Consider the following 23,457-nt stretch of genomic DNA (forward strand, 5'->3'; position numbering starts at 1 on the left):
AAAGAAAAAAAAGAAGTGTTGTGTGACAAAATACATCCCACGCAAAAATTTATATAGAACTTTTGGAATGTGAGGTATTGTCATATTTTTTACATTTATTTCAGGTCCAGTTACTATTTTTGCTTCTCATAACAAGTAGATCTCACTAAATGTGAGGTATTGTATTGTATTTAAGAGTTAAGACTATGCTTCGATTCAGGTCGCTGTGCAGACCAAGGTCTAATCTTTTAAGAAACCGATACTTTTTCCCGAGAAATACCATGCCAATCAACACAATCTCAACAATGGTGGTGTCCTTATGAATCACGGCCTCGACATTAGACGTCTGTTTCTCCATATTCTACCGGACTGTCAAAGATGGTGGTGGTGAAAAGCTGCTTACCCTCAAAGAAACCATCTACATGACATTCACCAATCTCTTTCAATAATAACCATCATTTTTGGGTCTCTGTAATGTGTTACTCTATTTCTATCTCCATGATCATTCGGACAAGAGAATGAATCCAGCTACCAGTGAATCCAAGCATCTAGCTTTGCCACCAGGTGTAGATGATTGTATTTGGAGAGAGATCCCTCCCGTGGACGTCTTATTCTGTTAGTCGTTTGTGGTTTTTTCAGTATAACAATGGTGTTTGTTGTTGGAAATCATGTCATCATGGTGAAATCCCGTCCTTTGACCGTGCAGGTGAAATGTTTGAGAAATTGCCTCTTCCAAATTTCGGTACGGCTTTCCATTGTTCCCGTTTGAAAGTTGCAAATTTTGATGGATTGCTTGCTATTATTCTTTACCAATGGCAGTCTCCAGAGAAATGGTTTGATATTTGGGTGATGACTGAATATGGTGCGAAATCATATTGGGTCAAAAGAGGAAAGACTGGACATATTTCTCTTATCCTGATTTGTATTGATGATATTCTGTCAACATGATGTCTCATGTTTATGGTCTGCTCTTATTGGAATCTGTTCTGCCCTGCTCACTTGTTCATCAACCACGGCTAAAGTTCCCAAATTCACTTGTTGAAGCTGGTGTTCTTTTTCCCAAATTTAGTCCCTTATTGATGTTGTGCTTTCCAACAAATGCTGAAATAGACGTTTTGAAAATGATTGATTTCACTTCAATTTTCAACATCAAAATACTGAAGGGGCACTTTTACTTGTAATACCATGATCTCCAACTCTCTGTGCTTATGCCTGTTGACATGTTGTGCTATTGCTTTGTCTTGCAATCTTTTGAAATACATTTTAGCTGTCTTTTATCTTCTCCATCTCTATGCCTCTCCGAGATGTGGTTTGATACCACCAGGACCCTCATTTTGAACGCTGCTCCTGGATTGTTCTTTGTTGTTCCTCATATCATTTACGTTGCTGTATTCTGTGTTGAGAAGAAATTGCGATTTCGTTTTTGTGTTGTTCCTATAACTCTCTTTGCTGATGAAATGATTTCTCTCAGGGGAGTTATATTAATGTGGCTTGAGCATGCCTGGAAAATTCAATCAGCCTCCTTGATCTCTGCCACTGAGCCTGAGCTATTAAAGTGTTCTGAAAGGTTTATAATGTTAATCCCAAGTACTCTGCTGTTTCCTATCAGCTTAGAAACAAACATTTGTCTCAAGACTTTTTGAGCTTAGGTGAAGCTTAGCTCCTTTTCAACCATGCTGAGGTAGCATTTTCAAGTCTGATGCTGGCAATTTTTAGTGATCGTCTCATTGGCTTGCAAGCTTAAAAACCAATACTGGACAAGATTTCAAGTTCTTCCATGAAAATGATACATCCATGCCGTAGCATTAGGAACTTCTACTGTCCAAGTCTAAGTCTCTCCCATCCTTGGCTTCTGTGAGTGCTTTATAATTTATATTACAGTCAACGGAATTAGCTTTAGTTGAGCTAAGGCAGCAAGAGTACTGCACAATTGAAATTGGTTTCTTTATTTTATCTTGGGGTTTTGCCTTGAATGCGGCATGCATCGTAAAGTGCACAATGGTTAGAGGAAATGGTATTATTCTTGGCATGAAACACGCCAGTATTTTTGTTTCACAAGACACAAGTCACAACTTATACATAAATAGGTCTCAGCACACATTACAAAACACAAAATACAGAAATAAAAGGAGTACATTCAAGCAAATCAAGTACAACACTACTTGAAAAATGTAAATTCACAAGTTTGAACTAAAAAGCTGAACAAAATCCAAGTTCCATATTAGATCAGCCACACACTGCTCCTCTTGCGCCGACAATTCCAATTTATTCTTCCCGTCTCTATGTTACCTGTAGGAATGCATTTGCAATCATTAATGAAAGTGTAATGCTGCATTTTTTAAGTTTCTTAGGATCATGAACACCAAACCAGAAACATTCCATCTCAAAATAGTCAAGAGGGGGCAATAGTCATTGAAAGCAGCAGTCACAGCAAAATAACATGAAGCTTAGGGTGTAGTAACCTTACGAAAGTGTTCAGGTTATGGTAGCACAACACAACATGAATATAAACAAAAGTAAGCTGAAAAAATAAAGGAATGAGAAGTGAAGCAAAATTACAAAACTTATGAGGCAAACAAGAAGACTGGCTAGATAGAGAGACATACATGTATGTCATTTTTCTCACCCAAAAGTGGGATCCACTTTCTCCGACGCTAATTTGCATAAGCATGTTCATAAACTAATTAAAAAGAATCAACTAGCTAGATAATCTAGCTAAACTGCAGTAACTTAACTATAATAAGAAGAATTGATGATGAACTAAGGGAAAGACATAAAAAACAGAATAAGGGGTATGTAAAAATACTAACACTTACTTGATCAGAAAAACTAAAGTCCACAAGCTGTTGTTGGGTCTTAAGATTCTTCAAATATTCAATCTCCTTTTTAAATTCACCATTCCCCCTTCTCAATTCATCTTTCTCTTTATACACATCCTGTTGGCATAGAAATTAAAAGTAAAGAATGAATCACATCGTTCAAATGAATTCAATGTTCATGATAGATGAAGAACGAACATCATTATATTTCTTCAAAGTGAATTATTTCAAAGAAGAGTGTGTTGTGAATTAACGAAACAAAACTCGAATATATAAACAAAAGAGAGAAAGAAGATACAAGATTTAACGAGGTCCGGCGCAATTTGCCCACATCATCGGGCGAATAACAACAAAGAATTCCACTAATATGAAAATATTATAAAAGATATGAGCTCTTGAGCTCTTGAACTCAAGAACTAACCCAAATCACTCTCTCACTCTAGACGACACTCTCACAATGTTTATAACTCAAAACCACTCCCCCAAGTCAGCTCTTCCAAAACCCTACAAATAAAACATATTTATAAGTATATTCCCGAATGCAGATCTATGACACCCGTCCGGACGGATTACACTCTTTCTCCCCAAAAAGATGTGTTGTCCGGACGACTCGAGGAGCTGTCCGGACAGTTCCTATTATTTGAGGCAAAAAATCACATAATTAAGCAATACATTTGTAATTGAGGATGTTAGTTAACCATACATTATGCAAAGTTTGGAAATGAAAAAGGGGAACATTTACGCGCAGCTTAAGAAACAAAGAGCGGATATGCTGATTTTGGGATTCATTGTTGCTGATCAATGAACTAACTTGAGACTGATATTCCTCTATCATTTTGGCTTGTTTTTGCATCCGTTGATCCATCAACTCCTGACACTTCCTAGAATGCTCCCACTCTAGTTTCAGTTTTTGTAACTCGATGGACGTTTTTTTGGAATGTTCTAGCTTTATCTCCATATCCCCAACATCTGCCTGCACCATATAAAAATTGGTTCCAATGACACTGGTGATTAATGTGTCAAACAAGCATATTTTTTTCATGCTCGAATCTAATAAGCAACACATTTGTAATTGATAATGTTAGTTAACCATACATTATGCAAAGTTTGAAAAGGAAAAGGAGAACACTTACCAGCAACAGCTCAAGAAACAAAGACTGGATATGCTGATTTCGGGATCTATTGTTGCTGATCAATGAACTAACTTGAGACAGATGTTCCTCCATCATTTTTTCTTCTGACTGAATCCATCGTTTGGTCTGCTTCAGATACTTCCTTGAATGGTTACACTTTAGTTTTATTTTTTGTAATTCAATGAGCATTTCTTCACAACGTTCCACTGTGAACTTCGTATCACCAACATTTGCAGCACCATATAAAAAATTGGTTCAGATGTAACTTGGTCATTAATGTGTCAAACAAACATACATTTTTTCGTGTCAAATTTAATTAACAAAAATCGTTGAGTTGGAATTAATCACCCGTAATGATGCATGGTACTTATCATCATTCATTTTTCGTTGTCTTCTCCCGGCTTTTTTGGCGAATAATTGTCCAGCTGCAGTTTGATCAATGTACTCACTGCTTGTACCAGACTCTGCAGTTTGATTAATATATCCACTACTTGTACCCAGGCACTTCAGATCCACATTCAATGTCTTTGGACATGATGATGACCCTTCAACAGATGATGACCCTTCAACAATTAGTAAATATAAGTATAATGAATTTAACTAACACACAACTATATTTCAAGGCACAATCAAAAATAACAACACGTTCTTGGCATTGTGATAATCACTCCTTAGGATTCAAATCTTCCTTCGCACTAAATATAACTACTAATAAAGATAATATATATTATTTATAACGTGAGAAAACCGTTTAAGACGACATGAGTATGAGTATGTTCCATATAAGAGTGAAGTTATGAGAAAAATTGAGAAAATTCATATAAGAGATAACTCATGAAATCATGAAATCGTGGAACTTGAATAGACATATTGCAGATAATGATTTTAAATATTCCCTCTCTCCATCACATTGGCTATACACAAACAGAAGCTAATAATTTCTCCACTAGTAAGACATGAACAAGATATTTAAGATATGAACCTATCTCATCTCAAAAATCATGGACTATGAGATTAGGTCTATCAGAGCACTTTTATTTTTTCACTGTGCTACTCTTTTCGTGGGTGTCTCCAACACAATCAGCTCGAAGTTAACCCAGCCCCATGACATTGAGCCTCCCCTCTCGCAGAGTCAGGGTTAGGGATTATGATCAATACATATAGGCATGATTGAAAGTAAAAAAAAATACTTAAATACCATAACACACCTCGATTTGGCATAATCAACTCTCCGTCAACATTTATAGAAGCCTTTGATTTGTAACAGAAAATTTTCAAGAATTTGTGATAGAAATTGAGCTCAAGGTTTATTCACAACATAAGAATAGTTAATGGGCAATAAAATAAATAAATAGAATTCAGAGATAATTCATTTCGATTCCTCTGAAATACTCCAAATTAAGACAAAGTTCAGTCAGTTAGATCTTATCGTTGACTCCTGAATCTATAAACTGCAAAATTATCATGAACATATAACAGAATCAACTGAAATTATCTATACTTACACTTATTAACCTTCTTCTTCTTCTTCGATTCTTTCTTCTCGAGATCGGATTCCATTAGTGCTTTAAGTATTGCTGCAAAACTATTTATTAGCAGAAGAAACGTTACGATAAGAATGAGAGAAAGAAAGAGAGAGCAGGAGAGACAACAGGGAGAGATATTATTTAAAAAATACAATAAAGTTAAGGAGAGAGAAGCAAAGATATGAAATGAGAATGGAAGAGAGAGAAAAGTGAGAGTGTTTTTTTTTTTTTTTTTTTGGAAAAAGTGAGAGATATTTTATTTTAAAAGGACACAAAACTAAGTTAGACGTGCTATCTCGAGCGTGCTTCGCGATGCCATAGCTAAGAGCCTAAGATCACTTGACCCTACCCAATATTCTATATACCTATTGCCCCACCATCTCTCGTCAAAGTTTAATCTAATTGTAAAGGTTAGAGTAAAGCGCAAAAAAGTGCCTATTATATATATATATATATATATATATATATATATATATATACTAGGTGGAATATCCGCGCGACGTAGTTTTCAATTTTATCAAAAAAAATTTTAAGAAATTGTTGATCTCCTTTTAAATTAGTTATAATAAATTTAGTAAAAGACATAATTGCACAGTACTTGATAGTTAGAGTAAAGTAGTCGCTAGTTTTTTTTAAAAAAAATTGAGTTATTTAATAAAAAAAATTGAGTGATTTCATAAATAATAAATTGTTTTTACGTATGCTCTGTTTTATGATTCAAGTTGCTTTGTTTTAAAATTTGAGAAATAAATATTACATAAATGAAAAAGATCAATTTTAATTGCACAATTATGGGCAATTAGAATATGGCATGGTGGTAAGATATTTTTGGTTAATGGTTATCTGGGACTCTAATTATTTATGTTAATAAAATTTTGTTGTGGCTTTAAACTTTTACAAACGAAATCAAATAAATTATAGTGCAGTAGTTGCTACAGTTGTACCATAGTAGTTTGTAAAAATAATGTTGGATTAAAGAAAGCTTAATATTGAAGAAGTATGTTCCCCAAGCAACTTAAAAACTTCTAAGTTTAGACTACTTGAATCATTTAGCATCACCACCAACTTTATTCTATTTTTTAACATCTTATTCTGTTCAAATTTCCTTTTCTTCAGTCCTCACTACCAAAACACGAAGAATTTGGCACAGAAACTTCAACTAAAGTGATCGCAAATAAATTTATACATCCTAATACAAACAACAATGACTCTTTTAACACTAAAATCAACTCAATTTAAATACATGGAAGTTTAACACTAAACTTATTCATTTAACATGATTGGGTGCATCAGAGACTTGAACAAATGACATTTAAAAATTTTCAGTTATGTATATATGCATCTTATATACGGGGGTATAGTCAACCCGAGGCCACCTTGATCTTTGTTTGTTCTGTCATATGTTATTTTGCATCCAGGAAAAGCTTCTATTCTGTTGGATTACAAATGACCAATGTTTATTGGATAAAATTGTTTATCATATAAGCAAGGCTCATATTCAATTGATGAACTTTAATTGCACCCCACATTTCACTAAATACATCCAAAAAACATCAAAAACCTTGATCTATATACACCCCTTTCGACCCTACCATTTTCCTCCTCTTTCTGTCATTCTCCTTCCTTTCCCTCCTCTCTCTCATTTGCAGAGCTTGACTTCCATGGCTGCCTGCTTTAGATTCAACGATTGAAACAGCAGAGTCGCATCCGGTGAGATTGAAAATGTCCACTTTTTTATCATTACAACTGAATCTCGTACTCTCCCCTTCCCCGAACTGGACAGGAACCTCGTACCATCTTCTTCACCGGATGCAATTTTCTGGATTCTTCTACCATAGGCCGTCTCTTCATGGGTCGCTCCATGTGGCTCGTTCTGGGCTCATGTCGGGTATGCTACCTGACTGAAATTGTCATTGAATGAAATTACAAGATCTGAGTTTTGTTCTTCTCTTGCTTTCAATGATTTATACACAATTTTCTCTACTGGGTCATGGTCATACACAATTTTCTCTTGCTTTCAATGATTTATTCAAAATCGTGTGCTTTAAGCTCCTAATTGGTGGTACCAGACATTGATTTGTAAGGAGAGAGGGAGGCGGCTTAGTGTTTGAAGGAATGAAGAAGATGAATTTTTTTTTTTGCCTTTAATTTCAGCCGTTGGTCAGATCCAACGACTGAGATTATGGGGTGTAGTTTATAAAATTTTGAAAAAAGAACAAAATGAGGTGAATTCATAATTGTTATAATTTTAAGTGGGGTTTATTTAAAATGTGGTGTAATCAGTAAATATTGGGGTGTAACTAAGGTTCATCTATTCAATTTCAAGGTAATGACAAAGGTATTTGTCGTATAGACAAAGCCTGAAATTGACGATACAGACGAAGTCCCTTAGTTAGCAACAAAATAAGTTCCACAGTTTACAAAAACAACACTGTATATGAACACATGTTAGGCAAGGACGACATCATATGACATCCAGGATTTGCTAACCTGCTTGACAAGATTGCAGGCACGGTCATGAGAATTTAGAATCTCATAGTAGAAAACAGAAAAGTTCAGAGCCAGTCCCAAACGGATTGGGTGAGTTAGAGCCAATTCTGCATATGCAATATCCTGCACCAGCAAGATTGACAGTAAACAACCAACACATATTCCCTCTAAGAATAAATCAATGTTGACGGATCGAGTTTAACACAAGAGGAGGGGGTGAATTGTGTCCCCAAATTCCAATTGGAATCCCTTTTTCAATTTAAACAAATTAATGGCAATTAACAAGTAGCACACAAATTTGGACTCTAATGATTTTCCTAATCAATATTCAATCCAATGCAAGATGTGATACAATATAGTGAATGACCAAATATCAAATAATCAAGAATTGCACAAAACAGATTTTCAAGCAACACACTGCACATAGATTTTTCAACTCAGATTTTACCTATCAAATGATGTCAAAATGCAACGAAATTTTATATGCAATGTCACAACACCTTAATAAACACTATATCAAAATTTCAGATCAAAATTCAAAGTTTAAGGCAGTCTGCTAATCTCGGACAGATTAGGGTTTTGAAAATCCTGCAGTTTGAAACAAGTAGTAAATATAAACAAGTAAACAAAGAAATCAACACAGCGATTTATAGTAGTTCGGAGACCCTTCTCCTACGTCTACTACCTAGATTCACCAACCTAGGATTTTCCCAACTCCACTAAGGTGTGGTTTTAAGAGACCCACAAAACTCCTTACACCAAGGGTTTCTAAGAACTCCCTCAAACTTCAATGTTTACAATTTCCCCTAACAAAGGGAATTTCTCAATGGGATTTTCAGCCAAGGTTCTCACAGGTTACCTCAAAGGTATTTGGTGTGGAACTTTCAAGATTACAGCAACACTCTCAAAGATAGGATTTTAAGAACAAGAGAGGTTTAGATTGTAAGTAAACAAAGCCTAAAGGATATAGGAACTTCCCTTTTGCAAAAGCAAGAGTAGTGAGAAGTCCTTGATTGTAGAGGCTTGTATTGGAGAAGATTGTTGTAGCAAATAGCAAGAAAGCTTGATGATTGATGAACTTGATAGCAAGAGGTTTCTCTCAAGGATAATTTTCAATTTGCTTCTCCAAGTTGTATGAAAGGGAAGATCCTCTTTTAAAGGCAATTCTCTCCTATGCTTGCAGCCATTGGATCAAACTTCAAGAGTTGATCTCTACCATCCATTGCAGCTCCTAATCTTGGTCATTGATGATTTGAGCAAACAAATCTCCACCATAGAGCATATAGACGTTGGAAGCTTGAGAGAAGTCAAGTTGTACCTTTCTTCCATAAGTGTTGTCACAAGCACAACCCTTTGATCAATGTACGTCTTCAAATCTTGACCATTCAAACTCTCTTTAATTCTCAACCATGGATGTAAATTGTACTATGCCATCTTGTCCCTTCATTTTGAATCAAAGACTTCAAAAGTGATCCCTTAGTCAAGGATCTTGTTTGATTGCACCAACCTAACTTTCTTGGTAGCACATGTCTTGAGTGAAAATGTCAAGGATCTTGTTTGATTGCACCAATCCTAACTTTCTTGGTAGCACATGTCTTGAGTGAAAATGTCAAGGATTTTGTTTGATTGCACCAACCTAACTTTCTTGGTAGCACATGTCTTGAGTGAAAATGTCAAAGATCTTGTTTGATTGCACCAATCCTAACTTTCTTGGTAGCACATGTCTTGAGTGAAAATGTCAAGGATCTTGTTTGATTGCACCAACCTAACTTTCTTGGTAGCACATGTCTTGAGTGAAAATGTCAAACAAGAATATATCACTAATGATAGAGAGGACAAGGTTTGTCCCACATGTTTGAAAAGAGTTGTATCTCCATGAAGACCACAACCAATAGCCTCAATGTTTGATTCATTCAACTTGATTAAATGCCTTAGTGGAAAGTTGGCAAATATAGGATTTTTCATTGTTTCCTAGAGCTCCAAGCTCATTCTTAGAAACAGGACTTCGACCACTCTTGAACATACTAAATTCTGAGCCATATGAGACCACAATGATGATTAACCTACAAGGAAATAGGAGATAGAACTCCCCAATTGCATGTAAGCTCAAAGAGCTTCATATAGAGCGCATAGGTTAATTACATTAGAAAAACAACCCAGAAAATTCATATTACTGGATGATAAATCATTTTATATGTATTAGAATGTCCATGTAAAATTTCATAACAATCGGAAATCGTTTGGTCACTCAACCAAGCAATTAGATCACTAATAGTGAAACCGATAAATTCTAAGTGTAAATTCAAAGTCATTTTGCAAACTCAGTGTAAATGACCTTTTCTCTTGAACTTTACTAAATCAAATATGTTCATAGTGATGAAACTAAGATGCACACGAAATTTCATTTAAATCGGAGTTCATTTGGTTCACCACGTTCACAAAGAACACGTATGCACAAAATTAGGTAAAACCTAGTTTTGGCGGAATTTAAGCATATGACCAAATATATATGTGATGCACTTAATTTCTCATGAATATAGTCCTAGAACATATATTAAACCTTCTTGTGCATGTGGTTCAAGTTTCAAGTCATTTGGACCTAAGTTGGTTAAGATATGATAATTGGAAAATTGATGCTCTAACTTAGTTCATGTATGTTTGTTTTCAAAACTTAATTTCCAGCACTATCTCAAAAATATATAGTCATTTAAATTCAATTCATATAAATCAAATATTGCTTTAATGTTTCATTATCATTTATAATTGATTTAATATCATCAAAATTAGACATATAGGACCATAGGTCCAACAAATGTCACAATCTACTTCGCAAAAATTAAAAATCTGCAAGGAAGTCTATTTGTGACTATATCTAAACCTAAAAATAGCATTGTTTTTCCGTCATGGATCGGATTTAAGTCCAGATCCATGCCAAAAATTTTGTATCATAATTATATACTCAAATGGCAAATAATCAATGCACATATGGGGGCATAAACTGCTTTGAGACAAACAAACATATATCACAACAGTTCCATATTAAAGATTGCAACAGTTCTTAATTTAAGATCAACTCAAAAAATCTGAACAAATATCTGGAGATCAACTTTGAATTCCATATTAAGGTCTGATGGATTCTCGGGAACCGGATAACCCAAAGCAGACAATATTATTAGTGTGGATTTACAACAGAATGCAAATCTTTTATAGAGAAGAAAGTAAGAAGAGAATAATCTACTGTTCAAAAAAAAAAGAGAGAATAATCTAAGAATCACGAATGCTTAGTGAAACCATGATTGTAGTCACTTATGCATATAAATGATTAATACCTTATATATATGGAGGGAAAATCTGTGAAAATAACATGAGATTCAACTGGTTTGATCATGTCCAATTAAATCAAAAAAAGAAAAGGGCAAAACAGCCGGAACTTCGCCCATTGCACTGTTTGCAAAGTCTGCAATTATCATAACGTAAAAAGTTTTAGGAGTGAACCTAAAATGAAAACAAGAAAGGATCATTAGCATTTAAGTGGCTATAAACGCTTCACTCTTTACTTTTTTTAGCACTTGAGGAATGGATGCATTCCGCTGAGACATAAAACCTCGCCACTCTTCTCATTCTTTTTGTCAGCTACATTAGAAGCAGGCTTCGTCAGGCGACGATTGGTGACTTTTTTTTGATAACTAAAACCAAGGTAAATTTGACGATTGGAAATGGATGCATTCTACATGGACTATATGAATACATAAGATATGATGCTTTAGCTGTAGTGACATAAAAGAGAAAGAAACCAAATAATGCAGGGAACGTCTCTTACCAAGAAGCTGCAGCGCCATATAAATCCTGTAATCCTTTACTCTGTACTTGTATGAATACTTCATTAGGAAAGATTTGAAAAGCAGACGGCAGAACAAAAATAGGTATCGACATTGTAATCAATTAATTGATAAGTAATGACCAAACAAATGCAAGTCACCTTACAAAGTTTAAGATAATTTCTACATACACTGTTTATTATAGAATCTCTAAATAAGTAGCGCATACATACATGACACAAAAAAAGCAGAGCCAAAAAAGATACAAAAGCTAATTCAAGCTGCCTTCAATACCAAAAATGAAAGAAAATACAATACCATCAAGAGACAAAGATAAAATATGCAAAGTAAAAGAAAATTAATAAAAAAAAAGGATAGAAGCAACTAGATGGAGAAGAACCAAGAGAAGATCAAAATCAATCAGAAATACGAGTACAAATTAGGATCAATTTGTGCAAAAAGGTTGATGTAAAAATGAAACCCATCAGGACTAATATCCCTGCTTAATAAACCTTCGAATGATATCTGGCAGTCCATCATAGGTAAGCCAAATTATTCTAAGCTGAATGTGTTAAGCAGCCTACCTTTGATCACCAATTAGAAGATGCTCCTTGGTCGTAGCTCGAGCAATGCCTAATGTCATTGCAGCATCACTGGCAGTTATCCCAGTTTGGAGGGCATCTGGCCTTGTTATGAAGGTTTTAATTCTAGAAAAAAACCTGCAGATAGCCACACTAATTACAGATGTGTTGATCAAGATATCAAGCACGCTAATTACTTATAGAAGAGTTTATTAAAGAGGGATCAGCAAATGCGATCAAGAAAACATGTAACATGCGATAAAGGATCTCTGCATCACACACAGCCAACATTAATGGAATAGCAAAGATGGCACTGTAAATTTAGTGGCCTATCAAAAACCCTTCTCCATTGCGTAAGTTCAATGCAGCCAATCAAATTGAAATTGTTCAATGCATTTCCTTTCTAAATACAGCAATATAATAAGAGCTATATGTGACTCGTATTCGAGTTTTTACAGGAGGAGAAGCTTATTTCTAAAAAATTAAATGTACTTGGCGTTGTTTATTAAAGCCCAGCCTTAACTATTTCAATGAGATTCTTGTAGTCATTTCAGCTATCATTTTTCAATTCAAAACAATGTATCAGGCAATGATCATGCAACTAGACTACGTGAAAACTTAACGAAATAAAAAACCTAAAATTAATCCCACAATCTCCACCAAAAGTAAAATTAGCTCAAACGTAACTACTATCTGGTTCACCAATTGTAGACCAATTCAAATGTAAGAAATACCTCTTCATCACTACAAGACTTGTTCTGAACAGCCATGACTCCACTATCAAACTTCTGAAGCATTATGGACCTCTGAAACAAAGCCGAACATTATAAATGACTTGAGACATGCAAGCACATGCTCCTGATGAACATAACATAAAACTAGGAGCATAGAAAATGACATTGATTGGTCTCCACTCTCCACATATTGGAGTGACTATCAATGACCATATTCTACATACGTAAGTCAAAGATGATTTCATACATACACATCAAACTTCTCCCAAAGAGAACATGCTTGCAACAAATCCTCAGGTGAGATCAGCTCTGCACAAAGAAGATATTAGAAAATGGCTTTTAGAATACATGAAGCTCAAGTATAAAAGTCAAAGCTTAAAGATTGGAAAATGCTCCCAAGCAAAACATGAAAGTTTGTTGTGACAAATAAAATAAAAGAACCTTGTCCCCCGAGCGCGATTGAAGAGACAGTAGATGTCTATCAGATTGATCATCCCTCCCGCTCCTCTCTAGAGGAGTTCTAACAAAATCAGCCAACTAAGCGTCATGAATGAAAATTCTCACAGAACAAGTGATAAATGAAATTAGTTGTAAACATGAGAAAGTTGCAAACTAAACTATTATACCTGTTAATTAAAAAAAACTATTATACCTAACAAAGGAAAGAAGAAGAAGAGATAAATGAACCTGTCGAGACAATTATTGGTGATACAAAGCTCCGGAAGACTCCTTTTTTGAGAGGGGAAACAATTCCAACACTCAATAACCAATCTTGCATCTCTTCTTTGGAATCCATTTCCTCGTCACTTGTATTGCTGCTTTGTGAGTTTGAAGCCAATAAAAGCTTTTGCCTCTTTTTCTCTGCTAACATCACCATCTCTTTGGCCTTGCTCTGTAAATCCAAAATAGTTTGAAAAGATAATGCGCCCCTTCATCAAAGATGTGAAAGAAAAGTTGCAAAAAACAAATAGAGTACAGAAACAACTTAACATCATAACTTCGTGAAAGATCAAACAAGAGAATAGAAAGATGGGCTCATACAGGGATGAAGAGTTTAAACAATTCAAACCAGGCAACTTCAGAGGCTTGATTCAAATGATAAATTTTGCATAATCAAAACAAAATTTGATATCATATCCTGCAGTTTCACCATCCTACAACCAAATTTCAATGAACAACAGAAGCATATTACATATAGCATCCATGGAGAAGCATATAACATCCATAGAAACTGGCATAAAAAAATCCACGTCAAATCAACTTATTTTTCTCAGTATCTGAACAGACTATCTATAAAAGGATCAGTAGAAGGATTACCAATTTGCCATGAGAGCATGCAAGTCCTGGAATGCTTCTTATATGCTCTTGTCCTTACTCTCCCACATTTGCTGCTCCTTCCTCGGTATTCCCGCCACCCCAACCATCCTCATTGACCCATTACTCTCATACAACCCACATCCACTATTGACCGTATTGGAACCCTTCCCGTATCATTCTCCCACAACTTCCCATAAAACCCTTCCCTATTATCACCACCGTGACCACCACAGTTCTCGAACTCGACCCGGGATTGATTACCGAAGTAGAGACCTGGAATCGAATCCTAGGGGAAGCGAACGTAGACTTGATCGAATTTTTGGGAGCGAATACATGGTAAATTGAAGCAAGGGGAATGAGAACAGCGGACGCAAGCCAGAGGAGACGATTAGTAGTAAGAGTGAGAACGGCCGTTGTCAGTGGAGAGAAGGCGGGCGATTCATCTTGGGACGCGAGGTCTACAGCGGAGACGAGGGAGCACTTGAACTCTCCTGGGAGAAGGATCGGCCAGCCGGCGCCAGTGAGCTCTGCCTTTTGGGAAGAAGTCGGCCATGGAGGTTAACAGTGATCGCCATTTGGGAAGAAGTCGGCCATGGGTACAGAAACGGTAGAATTTTTGGTTTTACTTCGAAAGGGCTCGTCATGTCAGCTATTTGGCGAATTTGAAACAAATTTAAAATTTTGATTGAAATTTGAAATGTTTGAAAAATGATTTATAAATTGAATTGGGTTAAATTATTTAGTATCCAAAAATACTATTAAGCTACACTTACAGCAATAGAAGTATACTACTCTAGTTTTATACAATGCGACAATCTGATTAAGAATTTATGAGGTATTTTTGCTCTGAAAACAGACTTACTGGACGGAAAATTACTTCGCTTACAGACTTTCAGTCATGTTTGAACCATTATCAGCAAAGCAACACGGTAACGATTATGTTTCATTAGGTTTCAGGAAATGGATTTTTTTCTTGCATTTTAGCTTTTTATTTAAGAGTACTTACAACTTATACATAAATAGGTCTCGGCGACCATTTCAAAATCCAGAAATGAAGGGCAACGACACTACTCAACATTTACAAATTCTGGAATCTGAACTAAAATCCTGAACAACTCCAATTTCCATATCAGATCAACAACTCACTGCTCCTGTCTCGCGCAGACTAGTTCCAATTTGTTCTCTCTATCTCTCTGTTTACCTGTGCGAATGCATTGCAATCATCAAAGAAAACCTCATGAAAGTGTCTGCTGCAATTTTTAAATTTCTTAGGATCAAAAACACAAACCACAAACATTCCATCCCAAAATAGTCTTGAGGAGGCAATATTCATAGAAAGCAGCAGTTGCAGCAAAATAACATGAAGCTTAGGGAAAGATAAGGGGTGCATAACATTACTAAGACTTACCTGATCAGAAAAACTAAAATCCAAGTACTGTTGTTGGGTCTTAAGATTCTTCAATTCATCAATCTCCTTCTTCAATTCATCAATCTCCTTCTTCAATTGATCATTCTCCTTCTTCACTTCATCATTCTCCCTTCTCAATTCATCTTTCTCTTTCTTCACCTCCTGTTGGCATAGAAATTTAAAGTATTGGTGAATGTTATTGTTCAAATGGATTCAATTGTTCATGATAGCTTAAGAACGAACAACATTGTGTTTCTTCAAGGTCAATTATTCCAAAGAAAGGTAAAAAAAAAACTGTTATTCAGACATCTTCATTTTTTAGGATTAGTTGTTTATAGAGTGGGACAATATTCGAACCTTCGACCTTTTCAAAATCCTAAGAAGTGACTACGATTAAATCAAGAGCGAATTTGTCTTGTATGCATAAGTTTGATTATCACTGTTTGTAATCTTAACATTTGATAACTACGTGTTTTCTGTCCAAAAACTAACCACATAATTAAGCAACAAATTTTTAATTGAGGATGTTAGTTTACCATACATTATGTAAACTTTGAAAAGCAAAAGGAGAACACTTACCCACACGCAAAGAGTTAGAGACTGGATATGCTGATGTTGGGATCCATTGGTGTTGATCAATAAACTTACTTGAGACTGAAATTCCCCCATCATTTTGGCGTCTGACTGTATCCGTTGATTCTCCCACTCCTCACGTTGCCTTGAATGATCACCCTTTTGTTTAAGGTTTTGTAACTCATTGGACATTTCATCGTAATGGTCCAGCTTCATCTTCATATCCCAACATTTGCCAGCACCATATAAAAAAATCGATTTAGATGGTATGGTGATTAATGTGTCAAACAAGCATACAATTTTTCATGATTGAATCTAATCAAAGAAAATCATTGAGTTGAATTAGTTACACGTATGCTTGCGCGGTACTTATCGTCGCTCTCTTTTCGTGTTTTTCTCCGTGGTTTTATGCCAGATAGTCTAGTTGCAGGTTGGTCCATGAATCCACTACTGCTTGTACCAGTCTTCAAATCCAGATTCAATGCATTTGTACCTGATGACGACCCTTAAAAAAATTTGTAAATGCAAGTACATTTCACGAAATATACAATTATAGAACGAGGTTAATTAACATACACCTATATTTGAAGGCACGGTTGAAAATAACGAGGAGTTCTTGGCCTAATGATAGCTATCCATTAGAAAATAATGAGGAAGCCTAATGATAGCTATTAGATAGAGTGTGTTTGGATTGAGGAATTTGGGGAAAGAGAAAGGGAAGAGAATGGAAAGGAAAATACAATAGATGTTTATTTATGTTTAAGTGTTATGTCCAAGGGTAAAATAGATATTAAACTTATATTAGTAATCTCTTCCCTCCAAATGACTCCATTTTGAGAGGAAAGAATTTTGACAAAAATTTAATGAAATGTTCCTCCAAATCCCCTCAAATCTCTCTCCTCAATTTTTTATCAACTATCCAAACAAGGGAATTTGAAGGAAACTCTCTTTCCCTTCTCCTCCTTCCCCTCCAAATCCCTCAATCCAAACACACTATTAAGGTTCAAAATCTTCTCTCGCACTAAAAATAGCTACTAATAAAGATGATATTATTCATAAAAAAACACATATAATTTAATGAAATTTTCCCCTCAATTTTCCTCAAATCCCTCCTCTTAATTGTTTTTTTTAAAATTATCAAAACAAGGCAATTGAAAGGAAACTCTCTTACCTTTCTCTTCCCTTCCTCCAAATTTCCCAATCCAAACACACTATTTCGTTGGTGTGTCCAACACAATCAGGGCATACGATCAATACATATAGGCATGATTGAAAACAATTAAAAATAGACTTAAATACCAAAACAAACCTTGATTTGGCATGGTCAACTCTCCCTCATCATTTGCACAAGCCTTTTGATCTGTAACTGAAAATTTTCAAGATTTTTTTTTGTCATAAGAATTGAGCTCACTGTTTCTTTTGAAAGTAGGGATAATTAAAAGACAATAAGATAATTAAGACAAAGTTCAGTGAGTTAGATCTTACCGTTGACCATGAATCAATAACCTGCAAAATTATTATGAAGATATGTGTACTTACACTGATCATTACTATCAATAACCTTCTTTTTTGACGCACTCGACTTGTTCTTCTGGAAACCGGATGCCATAGAAACGCCAAGTTAAGAAAAGAGAGATGAAATGAGGAAGAAAGAGAGGTAAGAGGGAGAGATAATAATATTTAAAAAGACACAAAGCTGTATAGGGTATAGACGTGCTATGTTCGAATGACGGTCGTTCTATCTCGAGCGCAAATTTTAACCTGACCCTACTCAATAGTTTTCTATGAACTACCTCCACTATATATATAATATTTAATCTAATTCTGAAGGTTAGTCTCCGAGCACAAAAGAGTGGTCCATTACATATTGCATACATACATACATATAAACTAGTGGGCGCTGTGTCGACTGCTGCATATGTGCATGTGAATGTAGTAGCGGTGAATCATTTTTTGCCCTTCACGGTACATTCGAGATTCAGGGGTTTCACAATTCGTTTAGAATAGGTGAGTGTACAACTTGCTTAACTTTTTATCTATCATTAAATGTAAATTGTAGAGTTTAGGAAATTGTAGAACCCTAAATCCATTAGGTCAATAATGATTGAGCATGATATAAATTACTTGTCGTGCCGCCCGAATGGTTCATAAATGCTTAGAATTCCCTACTAATCATTATGCTAGTTTGGTAACTATAATGATCAAATGAATGCATGAAACTATCCTTGAATATTATTAAAGAGCTTATTGTTTAATTAGCCGGCTCTGATCATCTTTGGTATGCATTTTAGTGGAGTTATGTTAAAAGATTGTTGGATTTCCCATTGGATAAGTTGAGTGTGGATTCCTTATTCAAAATTGACAAATATTATAAAAATAGTCATTACCCGTTCATTTATTAGAAGAATACATAATCACACAGATATAGAAAAGATTACATTGAAATTATTTACTATGTTTGGTCTTAGATGAATATTATTTGCATCCCGTTTTTACTAAGTACACTTCATTAATCCTTTAAAAACACACTAGAATGAAGTGTACTTAGTAAAAAATGGGGTCCAAATAATGTTAATCTTGACCTTATAAATGACCCTCTAGACATATTTTACTATACTTGGCCTTGTAATTGAACCTCGTCACATATGTATGTTTTCTATAGACTTTCGTACTTTTTATGAAAGTATTTTTTGTAATTTTTTTTTGCATCTACATGAGAGTGGAGTATTGTAACTTTTGGTCACTCAAAAAGTTGATCAGATTCAACTCAGTCACTCAATTTACAAACGTTTCAACTTAGAAATTGAAAAAATAAAATCGTTGCAATATGACAGTGGCTCTTCCTCGAAGAAGCAGGGATGACAGTGGCTCCTCCATCATTGTGACTTGTGATTGTAACCGTTTATTTGTCTGCTCCAGCAACTCAATTTTATGCTCATACTCTAGTTCTCTGCTAAGTTCCATCTTCATCTTCATATCCCAACATTTGCCAGCATATAATAAAAAAAATCATTCAAGATGGTATTGGTAATTAATGTGTCAAACCAACACACGCACGCTTTTTTTTTTGTGCTCGAATCTAATTAAGCAACATATTTGTAATGGAAGATGTTAGTTAATCATACATTATGCAAAGTTTGAAAAGGGAAGGGGAACACTTACCAACGGTTGTTCCTCCATTATGACATCCATCATTTTGACTTCTGACTGTAACTGTTGACATGTCTGCCCCAGCAACTCAATGTGGCCCTCCATCATTTGAACTTGTGACCGTAACTGTTGATTTGTCTACTCCTGCAACTTATTTTGATGCTCATACTCAAGTTTATTTTTTTGTAACATAATGGAAAGTTCTCTCAAACGTTTCATCTTCATATCCCAACATTTGCCAGCACATTATAAAAAATTGGTTCACGATGGTACTGGTAATTAATGTGTCAAACAAGCAAATATAATTAAGTAGAATCATTAAACTGAATTAATCACCTTTATTTGGCGATAACTTATATCAATTGCCCGTTTTCGTGCTCTTTTGCTGGCTTCAGCTGCAGTGTGATCAGTGTCTCCACTGATTGTACCAGACTTCAGACCCAGATTCCATTTCTTTGTACCTGATGATGATATAATTAAGTACATTACATGAAATATACAACTATGTAATGAACATAATTAACACACAACTAGATAAGTACCATCACATAAAAACAATCAGGGAATAGGGAATATGATCAACACATATAGGCATGATTGAAAATAAAAATAAGACTTAAATATCAAAACACACCTAGCTGTGACATAACTCAACATCATCAGCGGGCTTTGATAAAATTGAGCTCAAGTTTTCTTCTAAAAGTAGGGGATAATTAATAGACAATAAAATTCAAAAATAATTCAAAAGGCTTAACCACCTCAGCAGAGGGGTTGTTGGGGGTAATAGTTACCATTCACACTGTGAATACAATACCCAATTGATATGTACATTCCCTCTCTTCATCACATAGTCTATACAACAGAAGCTAATAAACATAGTGAAGCAACCGGCTTGAAAAACAATGAAGTCGTCACCAATTGATTTTTAGGATGCAATTGGACATCCATTTTGGTCTACGGAAAAGAGTGGGTAAGGGGGTCTATTGAGCATGGGGAAGGTGTTAGGCACCCCACAACTTCCGAAAACGGTTACCTTCAAAAATGTTTTCCTATTTGGCTCTACTTTGATTTGAGGAATGATTGTATGTCCCAAATGTTTTAATGAATTTTCCATATGCCCGGAAAATCATGTATTATCAAATGGGTGGAAATGTTCCATTAATGTTAGACCAAGATTTGATTTTAAAAATCTTATTTTTATGGGTTTTGATAAAAAGAAGGAAAAAGGGTGCACGAGATCACGAGATCACTACGGCCATTCCCGGCTTGGCCAAATATGTTTTACTCGGTCTTGGATGAGAAAAGTCCATATCGGAGTGGGTTTTGATGTTTTGGATGATTTGGAAAAAAGGCTATTTGGATAGAAACATGGGAATAGGTTTTGATGGTTTTGGAGAAGAGATTTTTTGGGAACTTGGTTGAAGCACCAAAAAGGCCCACAATCGATGAAAAAATGTTCAATTCAAGCCTTACTCACAATTATATTCTTTATGAGAAAAGAAAGAATCCGTTTAAGGCCCATTGGACGGGCCAAATATCTTTAAACCCTCATTTGAGTCCTTAAATAAATTCTCCTAATCCCTAAAAACATATTTGCTTTCTGGGTCCACGAAATCCAAATGTTTTGGATGAATGCCAATGGAACCCCAATATCTTGAAGGCTCCTTGGTATTCAAAGAAAACATAATGGTTCCGTAAATTAATCTTGGTGTGTTTATTAAAGTGAGACGGCTTAGATTAATTCTAATGACTAACGTGTTGCATTTATTTTCATGGCATTCAAACAATCCTAACATACATCTAAGCATCATGGCATAGTGTGAGAAATCAAAGTCCTAAGCATGCATTCTAGTGCAATCATTATTCACAAAAATCATCTCCTAATGTCTATATGCTTCTAGCACCCTAAAATATCATGTATGCACTTTTCACTATTTTTACTACACTATTACAAAGCTTACACCTTACAATTATGTACAAAACTAAATAATAAAAATAAACACAAATACAATACAAATATAACCCATGAAGGCCAATGCTCAAATCCGATCCAATTCCTCCATGTATGTCTTTTAGCCCAAGTCCCCTAAGTTGCCCTTCGGCCCAAGTGGGATCAAACCCGGTTCAAGCCCCAAATGAGCTCTTTGGCCCCAAACGAAATCAAGTCCGGCGCGGTCCGCAACCAAAAATCAACAAGAGAATTGATCAAAATTAAATGCTCAAATGTAATCAAAATCCAAGTTAAGTCAAATCCACATTAGAAGATTTATACATATAAACACGTTTTTCCAATTTCATATAAATATATACTTTTCAATTTAAATCTGGAAAGTCCTAAATGCCAAAATCACATTCCAACAAAGCTTGACCGATCAATCAGAGTATCCATCCGATCAATCGGACATGAACCAGAACCAACATGGGCAATATTTCACTAATTTATCATCAAGCAAACACAATACGCAACCAACAGCAACATCATCTATTGAGATCTCAAATTAATCGGATAAAATATATAGAAAAAACTTTGAGGGATAGCAGGGTAAACAATTATTGTAAAAGAGGTGGAAAGCCTAACAGAATAAACAAGTCAAACAGGATTAACACCAGCAGAAATTTGCATCTCACTCCCCACAACAAAACTAGATCTCAATCCAGAACTATCCTCAATTAAACATCACACTAAACCTCAATCAAACAACCCCAAAACACAGATATTAAAACATAGAGAATAAGCCAACATCAATTAATTTCAGACAGAGATTCATATATTGAAATCAAGCATATTTCATGATAATAGAACCAAAGTGAAACTCAAAAATACAAGCAAAGAACCAAAGCAAGAATATTGCAGGAGAACTGGAAATTACCTTCTCTTTTCCTTATAGACTTCTCTGCGTGGTGTCTCCCTTTCCTTCTTCCTTTTCTTATTCTTTTCTTTTCTTCCTGTGTTGTCGGCTCTCTCTTTCAACAACCCTCCAAACCTTTGTTTATGTTTTTTCCGTTCTCCCCTTTCTCCCAGCTCTCTTTTCCTCTTAAAAGTCCTTCACCCTCTCTTTCTCTTTTTCTCTCCTCCCCTTATGCGGCTGCCCCCTCCCTTTTAACTTATCTTTATTTCAAAAAATCCCAAAATGCCCTCAAAAACCCTATTTACCTCTCATTCTCTAAAACCCTCAAGACTTACATTTTTGTCTTTTCCTTATTTTTGTGAAACCCTAATAAAGGAACCACATTTCTCTCTTAAGGCCTATTTTTAGATATTTTCTAGGGTTTAGTTATATTGGGCTTGGGTTGGAATTTTTATGGGCTTATGGTCCAAGAAATAGGCTTTAGGATTTTTGTATGCTTATGGGTCCAAGAAACAAGTTTTTGAATTTTTTGTATGCATGTGAGCCTATGAAACGGGCTCTTGAATTTTGAATTTCTGCATTATTATTATTCTTCTTTCTTTTTCTTTTTTTTTTTTTTTTGTTTTGGCCGGACGAAAACTGGGTACTACACATAGTCTATACACAAACAGAAGCTAATAATTTCTGTACAGATATGAACATATATCTAATTTCAAAAACCATGAACTATGAGAGTATGTCTATCCATTACATTATAAACCTTTCACAGCACTGTGAAACACTTTTCCTGGGTGTTTCCAACACAATCAGCTCGAATTTAAAGGAGCCCTATGACATTGAACCGTCCCTCTCTCAGGGTCGGGTATCTGATCAACACATATAGGCATGATTTAAAATAAAAATAGACTTAAAAACCAAAATATACACCTTCATTGTCATAGTCAACTCTCCCTCAACTCCTGCAGATAAACTTTTATGTATGCTTACCTTGATTATGATCTTTCAAGGCATCATCAATATCAGTATCAGTAACCTTCTCCTTCTCCTTCGACGAGCTCGACTTGTTCGTCAGGAAATTGG

The 23,457-nt window shown here is 35.2% G+C and overlaps 4 protein-coding genes, 1 long non-coding RNA gene and 1 pseudogene across 16 annotated transcripts; 1 reads left to right on the forward strand and 5 right to left on the reverse strand.

The window, feature by feature from the left end:
* The first annotated feature begins 215 nt into the window (after positions 1 to 215).
* Positions 216 to 1,364, forward strand: LOC119980937. Its single transcript, XM_038823843.1, has 2 exons — positions 216 to 594; positions 686 to 1,364. Exons 1-2 carry the CDS (start codon positions 498 to 500, stop codon positions 925 to 927), a joined length of 339 nt encoding a protein of 112 aa, XP_038679771.1. The 5' UTR covers positions 216 to 497; the 3' UTR covers positions 928 to 1,364.
* Positions 1,365 to 1,971: 607 nt separating this feature from the next.
* On the reverse strand, positions 1,972 to 5,601 carry LOC119980931 (putative leucine-rich repeat-containing protein DDB_G0290503). Its single transcript, XM_038823825.1, has 6 exons — positions 5,437 to 5,601; positions 4,280 to 4,494; positions 3,932 to 4,144; positions 3,541 to 3,771; positions 2,796 to 2,915; positions 1,972 to 2,268 (listed from the first exon to the last, which is right to left on the reverse strand). Exons 1-6 carry the CDS (start codon positions 5,489 to 5,491, stop codon positions 2,260 to 2,262), a joined length of 843 nt encoding a protein of 280 aa, XP_038679753.1. The 5' UTR covers positions 5,492 to 5,601; the 3' UTR covers positions 1,972 to 2,259.
* A 1,291-nt stretch (positions 5,602 to 6,892) lies between these two features.
* Positions 6,893 to 14,534, reverse strand: LOC119980936 (vacuolar protein sorting-associated protein 36-like). 7 transcript variants are annotated; one of them, XM_038823838.1, is made up of 7 exons: positions 14,398 to 14,534; positions 13,768 to 13,972; positions 13,328 to 13,389; positions 13,081 to 13,152; positions 12,350 to 12,484; positions 11,768 to 11,808; positions 6,893 to 8,070 (listed from the first exon to the last, which is right to left on the reverse strand). In XM_038823838.1, the coding sequence occupies exons 2-5, from the start codon at positions 13,955 to 13,957 to the stop codon at positions 12,473 to 12,475; spliced, it is 336 nt and encodes a 111-aa protein (XP_038679766.1). In that variant the 5' UTR covers positions 13,958 to 13,972; positions 14,398 to 14,534; the 3' UTR covers positions 6,893 to 8,070; positions 11,768 to 11,808; positions 12,350 to 12,472. The 7 variants fall into 7 exon arrangements, with proteins under 7 accessions (XP_038679766.1, XP_038679765.1, XP_038679768.1 ...); XM_038823837.1 differs by having other exon boundaries at positions 6,893 to 7,358; positions 7,948 to 8,070; positions 11,768 to 12,484; XM_038823840.1 differs by having other exon boundaries at positions 13,332 to 13,389; positions 13,522 to 13,972.
* Positions 14,159 to 14,949, reverse strand: LOC119981228 (annotated as a pseudogene).
* A 363-nt stretch (positions 14,950 to 15,312) lies between these two features.
* LOC119980939 lies at positions 15,313 to 15,942 on the reverse strand. Its single transcript, XR_005463967.1, has 2 exons — positions 15,806 to 15,942; positions 15,313 to 15,598 (listed from the first exon to the last, which is right to left on the reverse strand). It is a non-coding gene; the product is annotated as an uncharacterized LOC119980939 (long non-coding RNA).
* Positions 15,943 to 19,058: 3,116 nt separating this feature from the next.
* On the reverse strand, positions 19,059 to 22,602 carry LOC119980933. 6 transcript variants are annotated; one of them, XM_038823830.1, is made up of 5 exons: positions 22,399 to 22,602; positions 21,543 to 21,670; positions 19,865 to 19,989; positions 19,541 to 19,654; positions 19,059 to 19,348 (listed from the first exon to the last, which is right to left on the reverse strand). In XM_038823830.1, the coding sequence occupies exons 2-5, from the start codon at positions 21,553 to 21,555 to the stop codon at positions 19,175 to 19,177; spliced, it is 426 nt and encodes a 141-aa protein (XP_038679758.1). In that variant the 5' UTR covers positions 21,556 to 21,670; positions 22,399 to 22,602; the 3' UTR covers positions 19,059 to 19,174. The 6 variants fall into 6 exon arrangements, 3 of the variants coding, with proteins under 3 accessions (XP_038679758.1, XP_038679759.1, XP_038679757.1); XR_005463966.1 differs by lacking the exon at positions 21,543 to 21,670; XR_005463964.1 differs by lacking the exon at positions 21,543 to 21,670 and having other exon boundaries at positions 19,541 to 19,747.
* Positions 22,603 to 23,457: the final 855 nt, after the last annotated feature.

The sequence above is a fragment of the Tripterygium wilfordii genome, chromosome 16, assembly GCF_013401445.1.
Source record: "Tripterygium wilfordii isolate XIE 37 chromosome 16, ASM1340144v1, whole genome shotgun sequence".
Taxonomy (NCBI): Eukaryota; Viridiplantae; Streptophyta; class Magnoliopsida; order Celastrales; family Celastraceae; genus Tripterygium; species Tripterygium wilfordii.

Bases quoted from the DNA above. Each gene is read 5' to 3' on its own strand.
- LOC119980937 (XM_038823843.1), top strand. From the start codon at position 498: ATGAATCCAGCTACCAGTGAATCCAAGCATCTAGCTTTGCCACCAGGT. The intron at 595-685 runs GTTAGTCGTTTG...TTGACCGTGCAG, and splicing joins TCCCGTGGACGTCTTATTCT to GTGAAATGTTTGAGAAATTG.
- LOC119980931 (XM_038823825.1), bottom strand. From the start codon at position 5,491: ATGGAATCCGATCTCGAGAAGAAAGAATCGAAGAAGAAGAAGAAGGTT. The intron at 4,145-4,279 runs GTGATTAATTCC...GGTGATACGAAG, and splicing joins AGTACCATGCATCATTACGG to TTCACAGTGGAACGTTGTGA. The intron at 3,772-3,931 runs GTAAGTGTTCTC...TATATGGTGCAG, and splicing joins TGTTTCTTGAGCTGTTGCTG to GCAGATGTTGGGGATATGGA.
- LOC119980936 (XM_038823834.1), bottom strand. From the start codon at position 13,957: ATGGTGATGTTAGCAGAGAAAAAGAGGCAAAAGCTTTTATTGGCTTCA. The intron at 13,390-13,767 runs GTTCATTTATCT...TTCTTTGTGCAG, and splicing joins ACCAATAATTGTCTCGACAG to AGCTGATCTCACCTGAGGAT. The intron at 13,153-13,327 runs GTATGAAATCAT...GCTTTGTTTCAG, and splicing joins GGGAGAAGTTTGATGTGTAT to AGGTCCATAATGCTTCAGAA.
- LOC119980933 (XM_038823830.1), bottom strand. The intron at 19,655-19,864 runs GTGATTAATTCA...ACAAATCAACAG, and splicing joins TAAGTTATCGCCAAATAAAG to TTACGGTCACAAGTTCAAAT. The intron at 19,349-19,540 runs GTAAGTGTTCCC...TGGGATATGAAG, and splicing joins TAATGGAGGAACAACCGTTG to ATGAAGATGGAACTTAGCAG.